Genomic DNA, 27,054 nt, shown 5'->3' with positions numbered 1-27,054 from the left:
TGAAATAGATTAGAGGTAAGCTAGATTTTTCCAGTGAAAACATTATGTAGAAAACATAACAAAACAAATAGAAAACAATAGATAGTTATCTACTTGAGTCATTACCTGCCAGTTGCGCACTATGCCAGATATCTCTTCCACACTTATGCTTTTAAAATTCTGGGTCCAACTAACCGTAGTAGTAACAATTTTATCAACAGTCCCAAGGAAGTCGTCGCATTCTGCCTTCATTCTCTTGAATTTCTCAGGTTCAGCACGGAAAACAATCTAATAGGAGGCACACTAAATTCGTCAGGCATGAATAAATCTAGAGCACATAAAATCATGTTTCCAAGAAATGATAAGGATTGATTAGAACTACTTGACATATAAATATACTACCTAATAACCAGCAGAAAAAGAATAAATGTAAAACTCAGTTATAGTGACCTGCATTGGTTAAAGAATAAATAATGAGGATTGATTAGAACCTCATGAGCTAGCTTTTAGTGCTGAAACAGGCCATAGGATCCATTTCCTAAAGCTGGGACCAGAGAGAGACAAATTTTTAGATTGTTCAAGTGATCACTCAACAGAATGCTCAAGCAATTTTAGAGAATTCAAAGAAATCTAGAATGAGGCCCTGGAAAACATGGAAAGCCAAAAACCTCATAAGTTTCCCTGTTTTGTTTGGTTGTTGGCCAAAGAGGCAGTGCTCACACAAGACAACCTAATAAGGAAAGGAATACCACTATACCCTAGATGTTTCATTTGTGGTGAAACTGCAGAGACAGTTAACCACCTGTTCTTACACTGTAGTAAGGAAACAAGCCAGTTATGGAGACTGTTCTTAAGCCTCAAACACATTTCATGGTCCATGCCTGTGAAAATCTCAGAAGCATGGCAGGGCTGGGAAGAAGTACGAGTGCAGGACAAGAAACAGGAACAGATAGAGAATGGTTCCAGCAAGTATTTGGTGGACAATCTGGAAGGAGAGGAATCGTATATGCTATGAGAGTATAGAGAATAGTATGGACCAAGTCAATTGAATGTTTGATGTTTTAGATTCATTATAGAAGCAGGGCAATAGATTACAGGGTACCCTTGTAAATATGGTTTCAGTGCAACCTAAGTGCTGTTCTGGTCATTACAGAAATTGATACAGTTACCAGTTTTAAAAAAATAAAAATTACAGAGTAATTCAAGAAATGTAGTTTTTGATAAAGATTGTTGGGAGCATTCTAGAAGAGGGTAGTAAATACCTCTCAGTAGATTCTTCTATCCTCCACCCCCACCTCCACCCCCTATAAATAGAGGTGGTCGTTTAAGTTGAGAAAGTAAGAAGTGAGTGATCAAGTGGGAAGTGTGAGAGCAACAAAGCGACTCGCTAGAAAGTGAGTGAAAGGAGAAAAGGGAGTGTAAAGAATTGTAAGCCTGAAGCTGGTCTTCAGTATGCAATAATAAAATTCAAGTTGTGAGCAACCAATTATGTTCAACAATATTCAATAGTCCCAATCCTAGATAAAGGGAATGATGGTTGTAGGTGGACAAGCAACGCAAGATAGTATAGTAATGATGACCCTAAACTGTTGAACATTGGAATGTAATGCGGTTTCAGATAGAGCAAAAACATATGCGGAAAAGATAATAGCAATGTCGTCCTGATTTGCTCCTCTTTATTTATACTTCCGTAATAATAAATTATCAATCCTAAAAGAAAGTAAGCGTTTAGGGTATACCAAATGAATGACAAATGCCATCATCATAGGGAAAAAAGTATTAATAGATCATAATTCCTAGTTTGCATAATTATCCTCTTTGAAGCCAAGAATGTTACTTCTCTATTAAAAGTAAAACATGTAAAGAAAGGGCAGGGTTGAGTGATACCAATAATACTAGCAATCTATAACGTCTTATTCGAAGAGAAAAGAATCCATTTGAAAGTCAAATAATGAAGTATGACACCTTACTAGTTGTAAGGAAGATTTTCTAAAACCCCAAATCAATTTTAAAAGGCCTTTGACTTTTTATTTAAGAGCTACAACACATTTTAGTTACGACTACTGAATGTAGTTCGGGTCACCACAAATTGTAAATTAAGGCTAAAGGACAACGAGTAGGTGGGGATAGGTACTCATTTTTACCCCCTTTTCCCCTTTATTGGTTGCCAAATACTTAACTTTTACTCATTTTTACCCCCTTTTCCCCTTTATCGGTTGCCAAATACTTAACTTCCAAGAAAACAAAGCTGCATGGAAAGTTGCAAGCAGGTAGAGTGTACACAAAGGACAGAGAGTTGTTTTCGAAAGACCCTCGGCTACAACAACTACAGAGCGCAGATCAACTATCCACCACCAAGGATAAGAGCAAACTGAATTAATTAAGGAAGTTCCTGACCTTTCTTTGCAGTTTCTTTCGTTCAGCATGGAGATCTTCCAACAACATAGATCTATCTCTTTCTTGTTCCCTCAACTGAAAAGATCCAGCCAAAAGGACACAGTCACTGCGTACCTGAAGTGTGGAAACAATAGAATATAGATGGTGAATTAAGGCATACAACTGGAACACTAACTTTATAATGTAACTAATCCATATACCTATCAAAATAAACCTTCCTTCTTGTTTACCAAAAATATTTAACATCTACATTTACCATTTCTTAAAAAAAGGAGGAATGATTAACATCTGCGGGGTACTTCCCTGATTTAGCCTAACAATGATTAGATCACATAGTACACCCCTGCTAACACTATTACAGATGAGATTACCATGGCTAAGACTTGATTTGTTTCCATAGAAGAACGATGAAATACTATATGCCGGAAACAACTACATCACCCCCACCTCACCCCCCAATCTGAATAAAGTCAGCTTACCAATATATTTTATAGGAGTTACATAATCTCTCAATTATCTATACAGTCAAACTAGGATTTTTGGAACAGTGCAAACATTGTAGCCAAGAGCCTTGGCTAACATACTGAATGTACATAAAGAGTTGAAAACTCCACCCTTCCTCTTTAATGAATTATGTTTAACTTTAACCAATATGATTCAAGTAATATCTTCATTTATTTATTTATTTATTTATTTTTTTGGGGGGGGGGGAGTGGGGGAGTTGAAGGCGATAAGAAAGGCAAATATTTTATCGATCTATGCAGCACCAAGAAGCTACTATCTGCAGTGACATTGCACCCGTCTCCTCTAAACATGTAAAGAGTCTAGGAAGTCAAATATATAAGCATATAGATTTATAGTTCTTCTAGTTTAATTGTTTACCGCTCCAAGTTCATCTTGTGAAAACTCTAGCACATAGAAAATTAATTTTGGATGTCATGTCACACATATCAAAACATCTGAATTTTCTACATGCATCCCCTATTCCTTCCCACATTGTTAAATAAGCATATAGGAACAATGATAAATTAGGACAGAGTACAAGCACACAAATGACACAACTCCAGAACTGAGACATAAGGATTGATCTCTGAGCTTAAGCTAAAGAGAAGATAGCATCCACAGTTACTTCCACTAAAGGTTGACAGGCTTCAATGAGAAATAAAAAAGATGCTTATCGTGGAAGAAAAGCCCAAGAGTTGTGAAGAAGAATGGGCTATGGGCAACATGTATTTCATGGTCCTAGTCAAGGAGGAGGAATATTGGGTGAGAGTTTTGCCCAAAAAGTGGCTGAAGGAAACATGCAATTTTTGGTGCAAAATTGGCACTTTCTTCCCTTATTTTATTTATGTAGTTTCGGGAAGATGTTTAGTTGTTTTCCTAGTTAGTTTTTTAGAATTGTTATTTTCATAAAAGTAGGATATGAATCTTATGCTCTTTGGGAAGACTTCCCCTATATATAGAGGTGATTTTTTTTCTTTTCGTCAGAATATTATTATAATTGAGAGGTCCTCTTCTTTACGTTGGCTACTTGGGATTTATCTTACAACCTTAAAAGAATTAATAAAGAATGATTCTTCTAAGAAATAAGATTAATTTTTTAACTTCATATCTTTGGTTCTTACTCATAAATCAAAGAAGGTAATTAGTATTATACGGGTTAATATCTCTAATCTCTTCGAAATAGGAGCCTAGAACACCTTTAACCTAAGTTTTTGAATTGATTCTACTAGAAACATAATTAATTTTATGTTTAATTACCTTTAACCTATCTTTAATTTCATGTCTTCTATCCTTGTACTTTCTCTTCCGCATTATTTTCTTGTTTTTCATTCAATTAATCAATTCTTATCATATCCCTTACCTGAGCTTCGAGCTGAAGAGAAGATATCTTTTCCACAACTCTTGAGTACTTTAAGTAGTATTTTGCAGTTGGATCCAGATCAGTGCAGCAAATCAGAAGCTGGTAGCGGAAAGCTCCAATGAGCAACCATACACTCCCTATCCTATTTGTAAAGGCTGCAAGAGCAACAGGAAAAAATAACAAAATGAAAACTAATATTTTAGCCCCCCCCCCCCCCCAAAAAAAAAAAAAAAACATGACCATTGTGGAACTACTCTAGGAAAAGACAATTCTAATGCACTCACACTCAGGCGAGCATGGGAGATACAATCCTTGAAGCAAAGGCTCAACAAAAGGTTTCATCTCATCTGATGAGATCATCTTGTGATTTGATGATGCAAGAAGGGAAAGCATGATCTCAATTTCGTCTTGCTATGACATGGAAAAGAAAAGTGGTTATGAACAAACTTAAGATTCAAATAAAAAAGTAAATGTCCGGGATTTGAAAGTTCAATTGGAAACCAACATCCCATAATGGGTTACAAGGGCGTTAATTTAACTAAAGATAAATGATGTTCAGTTTCTATGACATAGAATAGCAGCTATGGAAGAAACTGTTGACATGGGAAAAATAACATATTATAAAGCTATACTGCCTATAGAATACATTCAAATGGGACAGAAGGAAAATAACTACCGAGATGGTCTTCTGTGTATCAGAAGGAAAGAGATCTTTAAGTTTAGCAAACTTCTCAGCTTCGAAAGACTTTCTGTGTGCAAATATCATCTGAAAACACACGCAGCAGAGAGTATAGATCATAAATTATCACTTCAGCACCAATTTGGGGACTGTACACAAAAACTAAAGGAGACCATACCTTCTGGAAGAGGGATCGAGCAGTCGATAATAGAAAATGTTTTGTGTCTACTTCAAGAGAACCTTGCCAAAGATAACGGGAAGCAGCTCTCATTTTGATACTATGCACCGGATAATTTCTGATAGCAAATGTACCATACCTGTGCCTTTTTTCTTCTTCTAACTCAATACCAAACCTGTGCTTGATGAAAAGTTTATTAGAAAAAAACTTCAACTCTGAAAATAAATAGCAAAGACTTTTAAACAAAAAGGTACTCGCAATGTACTCCCTATCCTTTTTAGTTTGTTCCAAAAAGAATGACACCTGTCTATATCTAAAAAATTTAGAATTTGAACTTCACATTCTATCCTTAAAGAGATGTTTTTATAAATGGCATGTTTAAGACTGCGAGTTCTAAGTGTATATCAAATTGCTCTAAGAGCCGGGTTCTAGGACAGAACAGTTGAACTGGTAAATCATCGGAATAGCACAGTGGAGATCAACAACAAACCCAGTGTAATCCCACAGGATGGATCTGGGGAGGTTGTTTCTGATAGCACAGTTAAGAGATCAGTGCTCAATAATGGCTCAGCTGAAGGTTTCTTTGCAACAAGGAGAGATTTAAGACATGGGCGTCTGATACAGGTGCAAATACGAGATACGGCTAAAAATAATTCAACTATCTAAAAAAATAGTATTATAAAAATAAGCATAAATTATGGTGGACTATTTGGAAAGAAAGGAATGCACAATTTTTTCATAGCAAAGTTTGAATCTGTAATTATTATTAACTACATATGCACCTCTCGACTATTTTTAGTGTAACATGGCTATTGCAAATTATATAGAGTTCATCATAGACTTCATGAGTTTATTGCACATTCAACAGTCATGCTGACCTGTAAATATCTTTTAACGATAAAAAAAATGTGCCTATATTATGATTTCAGTGTAGCTTTTGTTTGGATTTCACCAATCATCGCATCTGTCTCTAATTTCTCTATCATTATGGTCAAAGTGCCCAAAATTGATTGACTAGATCTGGTACGCATCCCACACCCACAAACACATCGTGTCCACACGGTGCAGCACCGAAACTGAAGAGTCCAGACAACTTAGATTCTAGTCATGAGGGCCTAAGTAAAATACTCAAATTTGTTGTTCAGTGAAGGATGGATAAGGATGTGACAACCGAAGCAGCTTAAGTACCTTACACTTATTCTATGCAGAAACAGACCAAATAAGGTATGTGAGTTCATCGACTGTTTCAGGAATGGGTGACAAAAAATTAAAAGTACAAAACAAGTCTTTAAATAAAATGATTATGGAGGTTTAACCAGGAAGAAAGTGTTCGATGATGCACGGTGATGAAAGAGAAATTTGGTTTAGTGAATGAGTGTCATACAAGGTTGGGTCATGGACCTAATGGAGTGGGAAATTCAGGAACAGATCCAATCACTATGGTTACTTCTGCATAAAACAATGGATAAAAGATTGGCAATGGAAGGAAACATCTTCTTGGCATGACAACAAAATACACAACTTACCATCGAAGATGCAATTCCCATTTTTGTTCAACATGGCACAAGAATCAAACTTTATTGTGGGAGACAGAAGAGAAGGGACAGGTGGAACATATGTTCCAGATGACATCTTAATGACCGGGAGATGGAGAAGGTGTGGATCAAGTTTTCTGGAAGGCGAATGACTTCATGAGAAGGCACAGGTGGAACATATATTCCAGATGACACCTTAATGACTGGGAGATGGAGGTGCGGATCAATTTTTCTGGAAGGCGAGTGAATTCATTATTATACTATGCAACAAGGCCATAAGCAGATCCCACCAGATTCCATCATGACCTTGGAAGAGGATTTGAAGATCAAGAAGTTCCTATAAAGGGCCATGTTTTGTACGGCTTGCATAAAGGAAGGATGCATTGTAAAGGAAGCATGCCTAATGCAAGACAACCTACAAAGAGCAATAATGTTACTTATGTGGAGAGGGAACTGTAAGTATAAGCCACCAATATGTTTCTGATAATCATGATGTCTGGACCAGCTAGCCACGCCTCAGCTCACAGGTTACTTGTTACCTCCCACCGGCACAGGTACCGGGTAAATAATTATGTTGTCTACTTTTCAACATTCTGGGATTATCGTGCCTAGACTAAACTCAAGTTTTTTCTGCTGCTGGAACAGGAAGAGCGCAAGTAAGAAGATGAAGAATACCCGGTATACCAACTTGGTGCACTTCATGGAAGGAACAGAAGGCATTTTAAGGCAAAAAGATACTTGTTTTTAAAATAAAAGCTGACTGCCTACTACAGATCATTTATTGGATTACTCTAGAACTGGTATATGGTATTGAACCTCGGTAAACTTTCTTAGCTCCCTGCACAGTAGAAGGGAATTATCTTTTGGTTTCGGCTTATTTGGATGTAAACAATAACACCAACTTAGTGCTGGTTTCATCAATAAAACTTAACTTCTGTTTAAAAAAATAATCTCGAATTCGTCAGTTTTTGTGTTTGTACCATGAGAAACTGTGGGGCACAGAAATAGAAGATGCAAGATCCAAGAAACATGAAGTTTAGCCAAAATAGCACACTGAAAACTGAACAGCAATACGACGACCACCACCCCATCCCCTTCCTATATACATATATATGCACATATCTCTTTTCTCAACTTTCTCACTTTCTCCCCCTCTATATCTGTATCTTGCATGTGTACTACATTCATCACTAGTTGGAAACTGGTACCAAAAGAAGACCCACCCAAGCCGAATTGTCGCCCCTACAACTACACACATCAAACAAATAAGGAACTTACAGGATTTTCTGAATTGCTGCCATTTTTGAAGGCTTAAACAGCTCATCAGGAAGGATATCGTCACATTTATGCCATGAGTGGTTCTGCAGAGCCGTAAAAACATAAATACAGATATTATACTCGAAGATATAAAACTATTTGCAGTATATATGCATCATACGGTTTACCTCAGCAGCAGTTGGCGTCCACAAAGATGAATGCCATATATACCACATCTCGAGAACAAAACTGGATATCTGTTCAATCATTTTTTGAAACTGACCTCTATAGACAGTTTTCCGAGCCTCTAGGGTCCACAAAATTTTTTGGTGAGGTGAAAAGTCAGTTGGAGGCCTTGATGAGAAGTTCAAAGAAAAATTCATTGCTGACTCAATAAGGCCAAGCAAGCCAGTTACATCCTGTTTGATTGGACAAGACAATACCGTATTACTGGGTGCACCACATGAATGTTATCTTAACATTAGTTAGCGCATCACGATGAAAAATTGTACTTGATATACAACAGCGACAACAACATGCCCAATGTAACCCCACAAGTGAGTTCTGGGTAGGGTAGGATGTACACATACCTTACCCCTTGTTGTGTGTGGCAGAGAGGTTGTTCCCGATAGACCCCCAAAAAAGTACTTGATATAGTTGACAAAAGAAAATCTTACTTGGCATTGTTCCTCCCCATCAGCTAAAGCAATTGTCGAAAGTTGCTGAAGTAGTCTTGTATCAAGGAAAAAACTGGCATCATCAACTATGGGTAGAGTCTCTAGCCAACAATCAAAGCTAGACCTTTGACACAACATGTCAGGTAAGAAGACACAACAAGCAGGTAAAATGGATGTTCTTGGGGCTTGCTTAATGCTTCTGAAATTCTCTTTCAACTTCTCTTTTTCAAAATCAAACCTTCTGGAAAGCATCTGCGTAAGAAATGAATACACTTACCATAATTCTAAATAAACCACACAATGAAAAAGATAGGAAAAGGTAAAAAGCAAACCTGGTACATCTCCTCCAACTGCTCAACAGGGCTGATACCATTTTCATCAACTTTTGCCATGACATAAGATGACATAGAGACACCTTACCAAGAATCATATTCAGTCAGATAAGATCTAAAACAATTAAAGCATCCTATCACCAAGAGTACTGCATATTATGATCTAAATTGCTAGGAGAGATTAGAACCAGTGTTATCAAAGGAGAAAAGCGCAAAAAAATTGTAAGGTCCATTGGGCTTAAGCTCAAAACGCAAATAAAGTGTGGGCTTTAATGAAAAAAGGCGCAAAGGGAGAAATAAATACAAATAGATATGTTTAGTCCAACACTAATAATTATAAACATGAATGACAAATATATGACCAAAGAAATTGAAAACAAATTATGATAAAGTGAAATATCAATTGTTTAGTGTCACTTCTTAAGAAGAGGCTCATTGGCAAGGAAAAGTTTGCCTTAAAACCTTGATGCAACACTGAAGCGCACATAAAGCGAGGCGAAGCGCTCAACACATTTTGAGCCTCGCTTCAGGGCTTAAGCGCGCCTTTGACTACACTGATTAGAACATTAGACATAACAACAATTTGATGACAACACACCCGCTCACATGCGGGCTTTAATCTTTTTTCTTGGTACAAGCATGTGAAATTCTTTTGTAACGGGTAGCAATGAGATTTGAACCTAGAAGATATCAACTATATGGACTTTCTACCATTGTACCCTATCTTTAGCTAACTCTACATTGATTCCAAAAATTTGTCCACCTAATACCATGTTCATATGTGTGTCATTTAAAAGCCTAACAAATTAGAGAGAAGACACATTCATACAGTTATTTATTTATTGTAGGTCTACAACAAAAAAATCAAAGCTACAAATACACAGCAGAATCCATAAAAATTACAAGTTAAAACCACAAACTATCTTTCTGCTAACTTTAAATCAAACCAAATAATCATCCGCAATAAGCCACAACTATATATAACTAAACGACCATCCAAACCACCAGTAGATCCGTATCTTGTTACTTCATGAATGTATTACCAAACAAAATAAGACTAGAAAGTTCGACAAGAACAATCAATTAGAATAGCGAAAACCCACTTCTCGCCCTTGTACACAGCACCAAATGTAACGCAATGAAATGTGACCAGATTACAGGAGATAGCAACAATGCCAAATGATAAGAAGTGTACCACGCATGGCAATGAGTCGTAGTTCTGGATTAGAATATGAAGCCGCTTCAATGATTACATCATCCGTTGCTACAAAAGTAATTGAGTCAGACAGATAACTGGAAAGTAGGAAAAATAATTGTAGCCAAATGATCAAAGAAAAGCTACCTAGCTCCCTGCTATTTCTCTTCCCCGGCCAAAGTCGTTCACAAAAGCTTAGTAGCTGACACAATTTCTCATATAATTCAGCAGAAGGTGGCAGATATGGATGCCCACCATGGACCCACAACAAGGACTTTTGCAACTGTGAAGGCCATTTTCTTGAGAACTTATCCAAATTCTCTACAACACCCTACATAAGTACAAGTTGAAACAGAATGAAAATTCATTGCTATAAAACAAAAGGAGAACAAAGAAACAAATCAATTAAGAATTAGGCATAGCAAAGATAGACAAAAGTGACAAGCCAAACCAAGACAACTTACCTGAAACGTCTCTACTTCTTTTGGGAAAAATTCCGACAGTCTTGAAACTTCCTTCATCAAAGATCTCCAAGATATTAGCAAGCACTCATTTTGAGAAGTAATAATGCCTGTCCATAGTAGAGTGTGATGTTCGAAGAGGTTACTGTACAACTGGAACAGCACATCAAAAGAAGGTGACAGGACAAACATTTCAAGTATGTTCTTCTCCAACTCCTGAAGAGATCTCAAAACAGGTTTAAAGAACTGTGTTTCCCTACTGTATTTGTAACCTATCTCGGAGCTCCACTGCAGATGGCTAAGTCTCAGTAATCTAACACTCTTAATGGCTTTCACAAGAACTCCGCAGCAGGATTTCAACACATTGTCAGCTGGTGTTAAATCAACCACTTCAACTGAAAGTAAAGGTATTGGACAAGTATCCAAATTAACCAAATTATGAGACACAATCTCACAACGACAACTAAAAATTTGTTTCCATATTGGATGTTCTAATTCCTTTGCCAGAATAGAAGCATAAAAACTAAAGAATGAAGAATGTTGCTGTAATAGAGAACCAACATGGGAAAACCAAAGAAGATAAAGCTTGTAATCACTTTCAGTAGCCTGTTCAAATGCCCAATTTGCAGCATACAACAACATTTCCCGGGCTAAATCCAAGTTAAGTTCTTTTGCCCCGCCACAAACATCAGCTTGATAACTTGAATCTTTAGGAAACATCATGGCATGCAAGAGCCTTGTATCCATCACGAGTGAGTTAACCACTGAAGTTGGAGCCAGTGCATTACGTAATGCAGCAGAAGTTAAATAACAGGCAGTCTGAGCTCCCAGGAATTCGAGGTACATGCAATTTTGCCTTATACAAGTTTCTTTTGAATATATAATATAGTCCCTCAATTTCAGGGGTGCTGGCCATCCCCCTGGCAAAGACAACAAGCCAGCTTGAGAGGAGTTAAAGTCCTGAAACTTTGGTATTAGAGAAATACGAACTCCCACTTGATCAGCAATACTCTTCCCTCCATCGACACCAAATAAAGAAACATAGGTATGCTGCCAACTCGTTTGCAAGCTCCATGAAAACTGATTACCATTTGTAAGAAGCTGCTGAAACAACTGCACCCAGCGTGCAAGTTCAAGAAGTGTGATCCTAATTTTGAGCAGTGCACCTTCAACCTTCGCATTCATGTGGGCATTGGCCATCAAATCAACTAACTTACCAGAAGTTACCCCAGAAAGAACAATATATCTCTTTGCATTCTCAAGCTCGATTTCAATTTCAGTGCATTTGTCATCAAACAACCAATCAGGCCCCATCATGAAAATTTCAACCCCTCTATTTCTCATTGCACGTGAAACTTCACCATTAAGAGGGTTAACTGTTAGAAACATCCGAAACTTAGGGTGGGGATGAAGAATTACAGGCTTTCCTTCAACTGTTCCACATTCATTGATGGTGATGGATCCAGATTGTTCAACTAAAGAATTTATCCTGTCAAGAACCTGCAGAAATCAAGAGGCACCAAATAACCAATGTAAACAAGACACAGCACCTTAAGATTTACACGCTATAGAGATTGCAACAAAAATAATGAAAAGTTAAAAAGAGCACAAAACATGGGAGAGAGAGAGTACGGACCGTTGGGTTACAGAGATTTGCATTATCTAATACTATCCACTCTCCATTTTCTATAGCCTTTACAAGCATGCCAGTTACCCACTCAAACTTTGAGGAATGTCTCCTTTTTGAGTGACCTTCTTCAAATTTCTTGATCATTGCGAGAGTTGTATCCAAATCCTTCATAGACCAAGACAAAGGCAATGATGTTTCCTCAACCACCAACTTTAGATGTTCAATAATGTTAACCAACGTAGAGGCAGACTCAAAGTACTTTGTCCTCCAAGTATCAACATATGAAGAGCAAGAACTTGTTGGAGGGTTGTTCTTGATGCTTGATAAGAAGGACAGCCACAGAATAAACAGCTCTTTTCTCATCATAAATTCCTTGCATGAAGATTCCAGCAGCAGACCACAATATTCATTTATAAAGGATTCAATCCAAGCAATGGCAAGACGGTATTTTCGAACAGCATTGTGTTGCTCAAAGCTTCCAAGGAGCTCAGAGATATCAGTTGCAGAAGAAAGATTCAACTCATTAAGTACATTTCCTGTCAGCTGAGCAAGCAACCGTATCAATGAGGTTTTACCAGAGGATGCAGGTCCAACTAATATGCATAGCCACTGGTTCTTAACACATTGTGCTACAGCTTCCAAGCTATTGCGGAAGCCAGGCAAAATTTTAAGGTCGCTATTGGACACTCCAGGTGACAGGTAATGATTTCGTTCGATAGATACATTCCCAACAATCAAATACTGGGGATTCAGCTGAACCCGCGGATGAGGATTTATGCTGGGCTTCATTTTGAATACCTGCTCATAAAGCTTTAAGACCTCCACTCTATCAACAGCACTGCGCATTCTTTGAACATAAACAGGATTCAGAAAGCAATCAGATTCTGATATACTGGGGGCATCTGAAAAGCGAAATTCATTCATTTGAGGTCAATCCTGTAAGATGGATATGAGAATCGGCTATCAAGAACAAAAGAACAGACCTTTTATGATTTCACAGGAACGAATTACATCTCGGAGATTGAACTCCCAAGGGGATCCTTCTTGAGCAAATTTGTGATGCAACATTATTTCTTCATGTAATCTCTTATTAAATAAAACCAGCTTGGAGAGAAGAGAATGTGAAATTGTTGGATAGAGCGAACTAGTAATAGCAAGATAGTCATCCTCAACTAGCTCATCGACATAAACCTGAAACCAACAAGCATGAGATAGTTACTAGTAACTCTTTTATTAACTAAATGTACTGCTGACAATTGTAAACAGTGGCGAGGCAGACCTTCATAAATCTGTTGAGGAAGGACTTTGGAAGACCTTTCCGTCCCCCACCCTGATTTGAAGGATTTTGACAAGCAAAAACTCTGAAAGATGGTGGGCACTTGAAAGTGCGACCTAACTCTGGAATGAAAACCTCAGCCCGATGGTCCAAAATAGCATTTAACCCCTATTTTCATTGTAAAACTAAAAAACTGGTTAACTAAGTGAGAGAATCAAGAGAATAAGAGTACAATTGCAAAGAAACTAAACTTGTTGCATAGTTAACACATTATGAAGGTAAAAGTGTAGATTTCGACCTCCAAGACAGACTGTGAAGCAAGATTGAGTTCATCCAAAAGCACCCACGATCCCTGCTTTAGAGCCTGGAAATACAACAAATTTATGCAAATTATTTTGATTTACAGAAGCAAACCATTCTACTGAAGGAACATAAACATACCTGTAAAAGAATTCCATCAGACCATGCAAATTGTATCCCTTCATCACCCTCGCCAGGCAAATCAGACCCAAACAAGTCCATGATGTCCGTCTGTGTAAGTCAACGTCCAAACCAGTAAGAATACATAATTACAGCAATATTTTGACATCTAAAAGAAGTACTAAAAATCTGAGGTGGGAACCTAATAGATTTATTGACCTGCTCTGATAAATTTATCCGCACTACTGTGTGCCCAGAAAATTTGCCAAGGGCTACAATCAGACTTGTTTTTCCAACGCCAGGGCTCCCTTCCAACAGAACTACAGAGGGTGAAATTACAAAGTCAGTGGATTTCTTTGAGCGAGTTTCAGCAAATATGGCATGTGTAAATTTATACATAAACAAAAGGGAACAACAATTCCCTTATTAAATAAAGTGTACCAGGTTTAGCAAGCTGCATGGCACGGAGCACTCTCAATGCATTCCTGCGGGTCGTCGGTGCTAGAAACTCAAATTTCTCACCAGCAAAACAATTCCCACCTAACAAGATTTCAGCACAACATAGTAAAAAGGGAAGCAACGCATAATTGTTTGGCTCCACCTTTAACTGTCAACCCGGAAACCACAAAGACAATCCAAAAATAAATAAATAAATAAATAAATAAATAAATAAATAATGAGGTACCACTTATTTGAGTGGGAAACCTTGCAGGAACCAAAATTAGTCAAGAATTGGCATCTCTTGATATCTAGATCACTACTTCAGCCCATTTTTTTCCAGACTGTCCAGAATGTAAACTGGAGTGTCTTCAAACTTATACCGGCCAAGACTTTGACATCAATAAAGTGGTGGATCACGGAAGAAGCAAGTGCAAGTGGCTATAATGTGTTACAATCATTAGAATACTAATAAATTTATCTCTGGAATTTAGAGTCCTTTGTTCAATATAGCTATTTTCTCGTACAGTGCTTACAAATCATAAACACCATCTCTACTCTTTATAAAGCTCAAAATTTACCTCAACTAAAGAAAAAATTGTTTGTTTAAAATCCAAAAGTTCTGACAGCTGAACAATTCAGACATTAGTACAGCCATATTTGGCTAGTAAGTCAACTTGTTTAGTCAACAAAGTGGCTCTTCCAGGAAATATGACAATTTCAAAGGAAGATACTGTCCACTTGTAGGACAGGGACCAATGTGGCAACCTGCTTTGATTTTCAAAAGGAAAAACTTTTAATGTGTTCGGGATGGGGATCCCTAAGACTATAACGGGTATTAATGTACACTACAACCAGAAAAAGAATTTACCTCCAGATTACTCAATGTGAATTAGATGCATTGTTTTTAGATGAAGTCAATGTGAATTAGATGCCTTAAAATTGTTGTAACTCATTTATCATAAAAAGAAACCTTCCAATGCTGAAAAGACAAATACATATATTTAATTAAGGATCAACAATTCCTAGATGATTGGGTTTCTTTCATAGAGAACCAAATTTTGGCATAGGTTCTTTGCTTTTGGTGTACGGCTTGTATACGGGTTCTACCGCATCACTTATAAGATTGCTCATTTTACCCCTAAAAAGGGAATCAACAAGCCCCAACTGTTCATCTGACGAACAGTATGAACAACATAATAACTCTAAAGCAACAGCAAGGTTAGAGAGCAGAACTTCCACCCAAATGACTTAAAGCAGTAAAGCAGTGATTTCTTTTCATGATATTTTCCTATATGATTATCAAATCTGCTAAGCAAATAAGCAACATCAGCAGCCAAACTTCCCATGATAAATTTTTAGATCATACACAGTACATCATACCTTTCTCAATATAGAAAGGAGGAATCCCAAAGCGATTGTCACATTGCATTGTATCAGTGCACTCTATAACAGCAGATCTTCCAGGATCGGCCCAACCATAAGGCACCAACATGGAATTATTTGAGCAATCAAAACTAAAATTGAGCTCCTACAATGGCAAAAGGTGATACTTGTTACGAAAGAAATGTTACAAGAAACAGTACAAGTACCTCAAACAAGCATGTGAAGACCAGGCTGATCAAGTAGTAGTATTTCATTTCCCAAGGGACAGCAAATGTTGGAAAATTACTGGAATATGATAATATCTGTTCCCCTCTACTTCTCTGCGACTTTCAACAAAATAGCTTAATCCTAGCATCTCTATTGAAAAGGTGGAGCCCAGGTAACTCTTCTGTGAGAACAGAAGGCACTTCTAGATGGACCTATTCCGTCTAACCTTTCTAGAGATGACAGAAATTTGAAGAGCCACCACTCAAGATTGCAAAATAATGTTTAACCGTATCTACATTTTTTACGTTTAAATCTGTAAAATCTTTCAAACACTGATTAAAAAAGAAATGATTTATTATGTAAATAAGTATAAGATGAGACCTTTAGTCCATCTAAAAGAAATGAAAGGCATTTCTCTCGCAACCCTGCAGCATCTGTCCTTGAAATATTTGTACCTGAGTAAAATAATTATTAACAGAATGAAGAAAAAAAGAGAAACAAAATCCCCGGTAGCAGAACAGACATTGTCAACCAGCAGGAACATATGGAGTAAGTTGTAAAATCTCATGGAAAATCTATACAAGAATAGCCATCTTTATCAAGATACAAAGAAAAGATCCCTAGAAATTGAAATAGTAGTATAGCTGATATAATTGAGCAATAAGAATAAGATGATAATAATAAGTTAAACTTGTGCAGAAGCCATGTTTATAAGAATTGTATCCATCCCCATTCATGCATATGCAATAAGTTTTCACAGGAAAATAAAAAACAGCGGAGAAGATAACAGTGCATCAACAGATGAGAAGTACTAGATGGTTGATGTCATGACCCTATATGAAAAAACAACATTTCAAATACTGTTAAACCAAAAAACAGAAAGCTTTAGTAGTAAAATAGCTGGCAAGTTCACATACCCAAACTTAGGCTGTCGAGCAAAACAAGAAATGCCCCGTGAAGGAATGCAGATTCTGGTTGAAGAATTCTCTCTGTCACATTAATAAAGGATACCCATGATAGAAGATCTCTCACGGTAAGTGCCCGTCCTGTTTGTAAATTGTTGAACCACTGAATTTAAGAAAAAGAATGTCAAACATAATACTATGAAGATTTAAAGGTGTTAAAAAGGATAAGGGGGGCATACAGCATCCATCACTAGATTTCCTTTACAAGCAGTGTAAGTGAGTATCACCCATAACAGAAATCAAGCTAACTTAACTAAAGCCAATGAAAGAGAATCATCAAAGATACAATGACCACAACCAAAGTATAGCTCTAGATATTTCACATGCTATAAGCCCAACCGGTGCTTGGATAAAAGTGGAACTGGCTGTGAAGCATGCAAGCCTTTATGAAAAACTAAGGTCATATAACATTAGGAAACTACATACCTCCCAAAATTTCATCATAAGATCTACCAGCACACTAAAGTTTGCGTTTGAAATGCTGCAAAACGAAGTTTGTCAAATAAAACAAGACCATTTAAGAGCCGAGCCTCATGAGAAGCAAGTCATCTTTAGGAATTGATGGAAAATAAAAACTTAGCATTTACAAACCTCTCAAGAGCAATACTATTAAGCTCATCCAACTCAGTAATAGGTGGCACCCATATTTCCGTGAACCTATTGCGAAGGGCAGGAGACAATTCTTTTTTGCCAAAATCACCACCAGGATTCATTGTTGCAAGTAGAAAAAAGTTAGGATGAGCAGTTATTTTCTGGAGATCAGAGCCTCCTTTCTCAGCCAAAGACTGCAGAAATACCATCGATCCAATGAATGAATAATTAGCAATGTAAGGAAAAGAAAACAGCCAATCAAAAGAAATTAGGCAAAGTTTGTAACAAGATATATAAGAAAAGGTGGCATGTAATGAGGAAGCAGGAGAGTCAAGCTGAGAACACAGCTCCGAAACAGACCAGAAGCATAAGCAAGCTCTCTCATAAAAAATGTAAAAATCTAGAACATACATAAACAGCATGGGGTAGAAAAAATTGCATCAAAACAACAGCACCAGACCCTCCTAGGAAATGACAGATGATGCAAGATTTGATACAAATACAGTATTAACTAATTTCAACCAGCGAAGTAAAGACTTGACTTTGGCATTCTTATTTGAGATGGCAGGTGAATCCAAATGTAAATAATCTGTGTACTATCACTTTAAACCATATAAGTTACCCACCAGTTTCCTTTCTGGCTCCAATACGCTGTTTAGTCTTTCAAGTACACTGTCATCAGCTAAAGAGATTTCATCCACGAGAAATAACTCTCCTTTCTTCATCGCTTCAACAAGAGGTCCATCTTGCCACATAAAAATGGTCTGCCATTTCTGGTACAATTGAACCAAGTCCAAATTCAGTTGTCCAATGTAGTCAACATCTTGACTAGTTACATCAGGACCCCAAACTAGACTCTGCCGGTAGCTACTTAAGATAACAGACAGCTTATGAAGAGTGGAAGAAGCATGATTGATATCTGAAGAAATCATCTGCAGAGCATATATGTGACAAGAAACGTCAGTGTCTAATTAATAAAACAAAAGAACCTCTTCTCATACCAGAATATGGGATGAAAATAAACATACAGAATCTCCAGGATAGTTCACAATAGCCTTGGCATGCATCAACTTCTTGCAAAGGTACTCGAAATCTGTAGAAATCTTCGATCTTTCGCGTACAGGATAGAAACCCTGGTAAGAGTATCAATAAACAAACCAGTTTCATAAGATATATATAAAAAGAAAGAAATCAAATACATATACAATGACAGTAAATCAGATGATAGAATCTACCAGGACCGATAAACACAAGTTTTGCAATCAAAAAAAAAAAGAAACAGGGCAAATAAGCTAACCCCAAGAAAATCAGATGTTTCTGTATATTGATGGCAATTCAAAATGTGCAATTTTGAACCCAAAATGATACTAAGCAGCTGGCAAACAGTAGTTTTCCCTCCCCCCGTTTCACCAACAAGGAGAACAGGCTCACGCAACTTGTAACAACGCTCAACAAGAAAGTACAACCTCCACATACTTTTAGTCCAAACAATTCTGCAAAAAAAAAAAATGAAGTAACACCGGCCAAAAGAACTTAAAGATTAACTACTTAACAGCACATACTTGTCCAGCTGTCCTGCAGCTCCTGAATGCTTAGAAATCTCCAAGATCTTATCTCTACCTCCTACTTCCTGCACCCAAAAAATTAGAACTCAGTTTATTCAAGCAATTTGGTAGCACTCTGTATTTACATACTACCATGAGCATATACAGAACCAAGTGAACTAGAAGGATCATTCAACATTTCTATCGTACCATATAAAAATCTTGCATTTAACCACTAATCAGAAAAAAGAAATATTAAACAAGTATATAAGAGAGATGAAAGCAAATCTGACACACGTCAATTATACTACCTGAATCAAGGTACTAGTTTTATTCCAGACATTATCAGGTTGAAATTAATATGTAGTATGAGGTTATACCGGTAGGAGGGGTGAACAACACTAAGAAGCTAGCAGCTCGGCAGAGGTGTTTAATTGCAAGATATTCCAATAATAAGATTTCACTTCAGAATTTTTTGTTGGTGAAGCAATCCAGTAAAATTTTGAAATTCTCCAACCAGCCAGTCTTGTAGACTCCTCCTAGACCTCAAATCCCAAAGAACTTTTCCCCCTTACAGACCCATAACCAGTGGACTATTAACTAATGAACTTCACTAAATAATTAGTTTGTCCACAAAAAGAAAAACTGAAAGGTCATCATGACGTGTCTTTGATTTGAAAAAAGTGACACAACACAATAAAAAGAGTATGACATCAATCTGATAAAGAACTAATATCCGACGATCCAACTGCATGCCAACTTCAGCAAAGTTCCCTTTGATCAGGGTCTAAAGAATTGATTAAAAAATGAGAACATGAAGTTATCAAATGTCAACTAAAATAAGAAGACTCATGTGCGCGTAATGCAATAGCTCCTCTCTAACTACAATTTCTGCCCTTCAAAGGTTGTCAACTGCTTCTGAAAATAAAATTTGATCACCAGATGATGACCCAGCAATGACGCCACACCTATTTCCATCTAGTCGAATACCATTTCTTTACTCACTCTTCTTAATTCCACCCCCATCCCCCGTCATAGGTTGTCTAACTAGCAGCTTTATCTGCTCTCTCTCTCTCTCTCTCTTTCTCTCTCTCTCTTCTCTTTCTCTCTCACTCACCCAAATAGATTCCACTTTTTCACCTTCCGTGAAAAGTAAACAGCTTCAGAACATCATCAGGAAAACAGTACATCGAGCATTGCTAGAAATTCAGGAAAAAAATAATATAATCCCACTCCCCCTTAGATAGAAAGAAATAGGAAAGCCTTTGATGGAATAGAGAAGGATTTTGTTCATTCGTAGATAATCATATGATCCTGTAATGTTCTCTTTTCTCTTTTCTCTTTTCTTTTTTTTTTCTTTTTTTTTTTTTGGGGGGGGAGGGGGGGGCTCATTGTATACAGATGGATTCTATACTCCTTGTTCATAAGAGAAAGTTCTAATGATCCCGAGGTAACTCAAAAATACAAGCATTTGTGGGTTCAATGCGAAAATTGTTATGGATTAAATTATAAGAAATTTTTGAAATCAAAAATGAATATTTGTGAACGGGGGCGTAAAACAAAAAAATACACTGATAAGGCATACTGTGTAATGATTCCCCCATTCACAATAAATAAAAAGATAAAAAGAAAAGCCATTCCATTTCGACAAAAGACCCACACCCAAGTTCCATAGCTTTTGGTTCGCTATCCCGATCATGAAACTTGTGGTTGGTAGTAAAACACCGATTTGCTCGTTGAGACCTAATTCGATCTTCATAGAGTTCTTGAAATATTTTCTTACAAAGTTTTGTTATAGCATCTATAACCGCTTCCGGTTTAGGTGGACAACCTGGCAAATATACATCTACAGGAATTAGCTTATCGACTCCCCGAACAGTACTATAAGAATCGGTATTGAACATCCCGCCTGTAATTGTACGGGCTCCCATAGCAATAACATATTTTGGTTCAGGCATTTGCTCATATAATCTCACTAAAGAGGGGTCCATTTTCATTGTTACTGTTCCGGCTGTTAAAATTAGATCCGCTTGTCTAGGACATACTTGATAAAATAAAAAAGGTAAGTAGTTCCCCTCTGGGACTGCATCAACACTCAACACTCTTTTTCCGAGAAAGGTAACATTGTACATATCACCCCCAAAAAAAGGGTGTGTGGAGACTTGCTCTTTCATCATTTAAAAAGTCAGTATCAAGCAAAACAATAATTTCATTATGAGATTTTCTGCAATATCTTTTGAAAAGCCAAGGGAGGTAAAAGTGGTAACTCCAAAAAATCAAAGAATCTCCCAGCATCAATAACAATCATAAGAGTAAAAACTTATAACTATGTACTTCGCAGAGTAAGTAGTGAGAGGAAAAAGAGATAAACCTGCTTGTACATATCATCCTCAGCAAGTCTAACCCGCAACTGCTGTTCCAAAACTGCCTGGACAACTTTTTTCTCGTCATTATCTCGCAGTCTCTCAGCCATCAAATAATAACCGTCACGAGCTAGGTCTTCGTAGGACTTCCCAAATTCCCTGAAACGGTTAGCCCACCGAAACAGATCGCGTGGAGTAATGAAACCATGTTTTCCAGCAAAAATTTTAGTACTCTGCCTATGCACTTGTAATTCCTTCATGACAGCAATCATTTTCCTAGAATAGCTTTCTGGGATTTCACACCTATTGGTCAATATTGTGCTCAACTCATCTTCTGGAATTTCATCGACATGGATCTCCACAAAACGGTTGCGAAATGCTCGTGAAAGAATTTTGCGACCACCATACAAGGTAGGTGGATTCTGAGTGGCAAACAGCATGAAGTTTGGGTGTGCTCGAACAGTTTCACACAACTCAGGGACAAAAAGCTCTCTATTATCATCTAGCAACCTGTTCAAAGCTTCTAACACATCCGATGGGGCAAGGTTCAGCTCATCTAGCACTATCCAATGACCGTTTCGAACCGCCTTAACAAGTGCACCCTCATGAAAGACAAGCTTCCCATTTGCATCAGTAACATAGGAACCCAGGTACTCCTGCAGATCAGTGTGTTCATGGTTATTGATCCTCACAAACTCATGACCTGTGATCGCAGCAAGATACTGGACAAGGCTCGTCTTTCCACTAGATGTTGGCCCCTGAAGCAGAACTGGGTATCTTCCAACAAATATAGCACGCGCCAAGTTTCTAATATGCTCCTTGACACTCTTGGTCAAAATATAGCTCTCTGTCAAATCATCAGACCCTGAGTTTCCTCTATCTAACAAGTAAGCATCAAAGGAAATCTGTGGAGGTATTTTGCCCTCTAATAAATATTTAGTAATCAATTGGTTCATTAATTTAGCACTTGGTTCATCTAATGCAATCAGAAAAAACATACAAAAACCATCATAAAGGGCTTTTGCAAGTCCAAAAGTTCTCTTTGCTTTTTTTGTGTATTCTAGTGCACGGTAAAGAGACCTTAAACTATATTGGGGCTTCTGGTTAGCACCATCCTGTAATTTATCATCAGATAGCTTCTTGGCTGCTTTATAGAACTGCACAATTTTACTAACTAGTTCTCTATTTGAATGATCCTCATCAATAAACTGACTAATAAACAAAGAAAGGTCTTCATCATCCAACAAATCATCAACAAAATATTCTGTAAATCTGCTCCTTAACGATACGGGCAAGTCTCTCTTCCCAGCATCAGTTGCAGGATTCATGCAGGCAAATATGCGGAAGTTCGAGTGTCTATTTACATAATCAACATCACCCCTTTCAGTCAAACAAAGAGATCCAGTCTCTTCTTCAAGTACACCAATAACTCGCTGCAAGGTCTCAGGAGGAGCCAAGTTCACCTCATCGAGCAGTATCCATTCACCATTCTTAAGTGCAGAAATAAAAGCTCCTTCTACAAAAGAAAATATCATTCCACCAGTAGAACCAATCTGCATACGCGCTTTATCTAGCTTCAGGGAAAAGGTTTCCCAAGCCTTTATCAGTTCATCACCCAAAGGTCTCTTCCGCTTTGTACCAGACCCAGATCTTCCTATTTCAATTATCTTTCGGACACCTTTCTGAAATCCACCTAATAACATCTTCCAATTCTTTTCAGAAACAAACTTCCTTAAACGTACAAGAAAATCTCCATTCTCCTGAAACAATAGATTGTAATATTGGTTAAGCAGAATGAAAAAAAAACATTCAGAAAAGTAAAATCTCGAAAATTACCTTGGAAGAAAAAGTAGCAGTAAATAGGTTCTCAAATTCCTTATAAAGGGGTATACAGATGAACTGAGCATCAATTGGTTTGAATCCACCCAACAGGTCAGCTATATCACTTTGCTGACTCAAATTCTGCAAAATCATATGTCGTTCAGTGAGGCTGTTAAATGCAAATTTAAATCTCCTTGTTCATAGATCTTTATCTAACGTACCAGGACTGTAAGTTTTTGACCAAGTCTCGATGCAAGACTCTGTACAAGAGTGGTTTTCCCTGTACCAGTCTCACCCACCAAAAGAACTGGCTCATTATACTTAACAGAGCAAGCTATTCTCTCAAGAACGTGGATTAAATTACGAATCTCAACGAAATGCTTCTTCTCTTCCCAGGTCTATAACAATCATAAAGAACTTCAGAAAGGTGCAAAAGAAAATATCAAGCTTTATCAAAAAAAAAACGAACAAAATAGTTCAGCAATTTTTCACTCACAACCCTGTGGTTACGCTTAAGTACAACCCTCCCAATACGTAACTCAGATGCCAGTTCCTGCAGAGCGTTGCAAATAAGAAAAAAGAAGCTGATATAGCAATGAAAATATCACATTACAAAATACCAATACCTGAATAACAGGCCTATTAACCGGATACAAAGTCTCCACAGGTCCTACTGACCACATTTTAGCTATCTCTTTCACTACAGCCAACCGTTTTTCAGCTGTTGAAAAGGCAGCAAAGATATCTACAGCCTACAAAGTCAAATCATCAACCTTTTTAGCATAACTGAAATATTAGCAAAGAAAGATGAAATGAGCATTAGTTATCATGTGAGACCTCCTTATATATGTTTTCGCGTGCATAAGTTGAAAGACCATCCCTGCCAAAATGAAAACCTAAACCTGCAATTCTCTTGCACCATTTGAGAAGATCTCTGCAATTGATATGCATGGTTAAAGCCGACAATATTCTACAGAATCAGATGACGGGTCGTGAAGAGCTTACCTTAGTGAAAACCTTCCATGAGAACCTAGAAAGGCACCAGTTCCAAAATGACATCCTACTAGCTCATTAACTCGATCAAATGTTCCTGCAAGATGCAGCCACAGGATTAAATAGATATTGTAGAGATAGACAACCTATCAAGAACAATTAGACCTATCATACCAATAAGTTCTGCTGCCAGAAACTCCAATTCTGGATACCACTTGTTCACAATCTTCAGCAAGTCCTGATGACTTGAAGGTGCAATCATTACTCTCCGCCAAAGCGCACTAACATAACTCTTACCTATTAAAGAACAATGCCACTTTCAGCTAATAAGGGAAAGTAACCCAAAACAATAAGAACGGTAAAATAGATAACAAGATCTACAGTTTCCAATAAAGTGAAGTCCTATAGACATTAATAACATAAACAGCAAAAGGTTAGTATCGGTATCATGGCAAACGGTCATTACAGACATCTCACCTTTAACAGGAGCTACAAAAAAAATTGACACACTCTAAGGACTAGCTTGTAGTTGTCATATACCATAATCTTGTCAGTTCTAATTGGAGCTTGCCTCCCTCAGGGTCTGAGAATGCTGCCAACAATTGGAAAAAGACTCGCAATTGTTGGAGAAGACCAGACCGTCCAAAGACACAAGTGACTAACACAGTAGTGAAGGTATCTTGGAAAGAACTTTGAGAACTTCAAAGACCCAAACCCACTTCTACTTAAATTTTATCAAAGCGCCAACATGTAGGAAGAAAGTCGACCAGAACTTTTGAGAGGCTCTCAAGCCTACCAATTATCAGAAAAAAAAAAAATACTGCAAATACAGAATCTCTGTCTCACCAAGCATCAAAACCATGAGTGTGTGCTGATTTTTACAAATAGGGGGAGGCACTAAGAACAGATTCCAAATACTAGCAACTAGGAAAAAAAACAGACACATATAAGAAGAAATGTTTTAAAAACTTGTTAGGTACCTACAGAGTGGATAAGAAAACCAAAATATATGAGTCATGACACCAACCTTCCATAGATATATCTAGCTTAGTGCTTGTCATCGTGGAAAATAACCGAAAACCTTCATGGACCCGGATTCCCTGCAGTGGTTCATATGTATTGGTGTTCTTTCATCATCAGAATAATATGCACAAGAAGCAATGTAGCATTTCACCAATCAACTTGTGAATGCTAGGATGCAAGGACCAATCAGAACATGAAGGCCAAAAAAGGACCTAGCTTTGGAAACAATAAAATCGCAGCGGCAAACAGCAACATCTATTTAACTAACTAAACAGCCAGGATACAGAAGAATGAAATGCACACACTCTCTCTAAACATCCTTTTTGTTCTGGGATTTGTCAAGAAATGTAAGATGAATAATGACGGCTAAAGCACTACTGAATATATTCCTTACAGGAAAGATATAGTTACCATAAGTTAGAAAATTACAAGTTATCCAATCAATGGGAACTTGGAAAGAAAAAGAATTTCACTTATATTAAGATGTAAAGACTAAAGAATGTTGTTGACTTGTCTTTCCCTACTTGAGCAATGAACAGTTCAATCATCAAAGTGCTCACTCAAAATCACTGTCAAATTGATTTAAATGTGCATAAATAAGCATAAGAAAATGTTATTAAGAGAAGCACAACAGCACAAAAGCAGCATGCAGTCAAGAGCAACAAAGGATAAGCACGATAACACTAAATCTTCAAGAACAAGTAAAGGTAATATTGCAAAATACCTCTCCATGCCCAGTAAAAAATGAAGTTGCACCTTCTAACAGAGGCAATAAAATGCATTGAACATCAGGAGGAGCTTTATCAACATCCTCAAAGACAACCCAGAATCCATTGGAAACAGCCTGCACATCATAATAATCATCACTCCATGACAAGATAGGAATAATGAAATACCTATTGATTTCCCAAACGAGTAAGAAACCTGGGTAAGTGAACCAGGCTGCCATCTGAATTCACCAGGTTGCTCCGTACAGACATAAGTGCCAACTAACATCTTGCCATCAACTTGCTCATCCATGTGAAGGAATAGAACTGTATTTTTGAAAATTTAACAACAAGAAAACAGCAGGCACAGAGAGAACGAACCAAGAGCTCTTTTTCAAAGCACCATAAGCAAAAGTGTTGTTAGCAGTTTATGAAAGTGTATGGCTAGATGATCATACTCACATGCTGTACAAGTACACATTCAAACTTGGGAATCAACCGTCTATCCAACTTAAAATTTTCAAAACTTTATGACAATGTATACATCAATTCCAAATCTGAAATGTCTACTGAAACTTATAGAGAGTGATGGTACCACGTTCAGCTTGTGAAAGATATAACGAGTCTTTTGCAATATATATGTTCAAGAATGTGAAAACAACTGTGTTCCTCAAATTGTGCCATATCAACAGTGGACCAATAATCCAATACAAAGTTCGATAAACATAGAAGAGAAAGTGAAGGACAAAATGAAGAAAATACATGGGGCATGCGTTACTAAATCTGGGGAAGGGAAATTTTGAAAATGTTAAGGCTGCTTCCCTGCTGGTTATTGGAGACTTGGAACTTCACTTGGATTGAGGTATTTATGAAATCTGTGAGAAGCTACCCTATCAGATGCCACTTCAGTACAGTTTAACTAATTTTGACTTCATGAACAGAAGCTTAAACCACATTTAGGTACATTAAGGCCACGTTTGATTATTTTTTAAGGATTAAGATGTTTGAATCTCAATATATATTATGGAAACAGATGCCATTTGCATATATTGAAATATTATTTGCAAATCGATTTTTGTTTTACAACTTTGTCCATTATTTCAACTTCAAAACTTGAAATACTGGCTTGAAAGAGT

General features: G+C 37.3%; 1 protein-coding gene across 3 annotated transcripts in view; it reads right to left on the bottom strand.

Moving 5' to 3' along the window:
- The window catches only part of LOC129902117 (midasin), a 59,103-nt gene that overhangs the window by 13,670 nt on the left and 18,379 nt on the right, over window positions 1–27,054 (bottom strand). For 2 of the 3 annotated variants that reach the window (XM_055977164.1, XM_055977165.1), the window contains exons 7-46: window positions 26,136–26,245; window positions 25,936–26,055; window positions 25,216–25,288; window positions 24,363–24,485; window positions 24,201–24,285; window positions 24,033–24,129; window positions 23,822–23,947; window positions 23,692–23,748; window positions 23,417–23,593; window positions 23,211–23,336; window positions 21,383–23,134; window positions 19,030–19,097; window positions 18,765–18,960; window positions 18,496–18,600; window positions 18,094–18,399; window positions 17,468–17,661; window positions 17,303–17,357; window positions 16,829–16,979; window positions 16,293–16,366; window positions 15,702–15,849; window positions 14,322–14,420; window positions 14,100–14,200; window positions 13,902–13,991; window positions 13,759–13,824; window positions 13,464–13,628; window positions 13,168–13,375; window positions 12,191–13,086; window positions 10,558–12,054; window positions 10,241–10,424; window positions 10,094–10,162; window positions 8,899–8,981; window positions 8,567–8,818; window positions 8,078–8,308; window positions 7,911–7,993; window positions 5,098–5,272; window positions 4,917–5,006; window positions 4,525–4,651; window positions 4,241–4,395; window positions 2,377–2,490; window positions 106–267 (exon numbers count right to left, since the gene is read on the bottom strand). In XM_055977164.1, the coding sequence (XP_055833139.1) occupies window positions 106–267; window positions 2,377–2,490; window positions 4,241–4,395; window positions 4,525–4,651; window positions 4,917–5,006; window positions 5,098–5,272; window positions 7,911–7,993; window positions 8,078–8,308; window positions 8,567–8,818; window positions 8,899–8,981; window positions 10,094–10,162; window positions 10,241–10,424; window positions 10,558–12,054; window positions 12,191–13,086; window positions 13,168–13,375; window positions 13,464–13,628; window positions 13,759–13,824; window positions 13,902–13,991; window positions 14,100–14,200; window positions 14,322–14,420; window positions 15,702–15,849; window positions 16,293–16,366; window positions 16,829–16,979; window positions 17,303–17,357; window positions 17,468–17,661; window positions 18,094–18,399; window positions 18,496–18,600; window positions 18,765–18,960; window positions 19,030–19,097; window positions 21,383–23,134; window positions 23,211–23,336; window positions 23,417–23,593; window positions 23,692–23,748; window positions 23,822–23,947; window positions 24,033–24,129; window positions 24,201–24,285; window positions 24,363–24,485; window positions 25,216–25,288; window positions 25,936–26,055; window positions 26,136–26,245 (8,990 nt within the window). The remainder of the gene's footprint in view (window positions 1–105; window positions 268–2,376; window positions 2,491–4,240; window positions 4,396–4,524; window positions 4,652–4,916; window positions 5,007–5,097; window positions 5,273–7,910; window positions 7,994–8,077; window positions 8,309–8,566; window positions 8,819–8,898; window positions 8,982–10,093; window positions 10,163–10,240; window positions 10,425–10,557; window positions 12,055–12,190; window positions 13,087–13,167; window positions 13,376–13,463; window positions 13,629–13,758; window positions 13,825–13,901; window positions 13,992–14,099; window positions 14,201–14,321; window positions 14,421–15,701; window positions 15,850–16,292; window positions 16,367–16,828; window positions 16,980–17,302; window positions 17,358–17,467; window positions 17,662–18,093; window positions 18,400–18,495; window positions 18,601–18,764; window positions 18,961–19,029; window positions 19,098–21,382; window positions 23,135–23,210; window positions 23,337–23,416; window positions 23,594–23,691; window positions 23,749–23,821; window positions 23,948–24,032; window positions 24,130–24,200; window positions 24,286–24,362; window positions 24,486–25,215; window positions 25,289–25,935; window positions 26,056–26,135; window positions 26,246–27,054) is intronic. The other variant, XM_055977166.1, reaches the window with a different exon arrangement.

The sequence above is a fragment of the Solanum dulcamara genome, chromosome 9, assembly GCF_947179165.1.
Source record: "Solanum dulcamara chromosome 9, daSolDulc1.2, whole genome shotgun sequence".
NCBI lineage: Eukaryota > Viridiplantae > Streptophyta > Magnoliopsida > Solanales > Solanaceae > Solanum > Solanum dulcamara.
The sequence above is the reverse complement of the archived record's forward strand: the minus strand, read 5'-3'. Positions and strand labels throughout refer to the sequence as shown.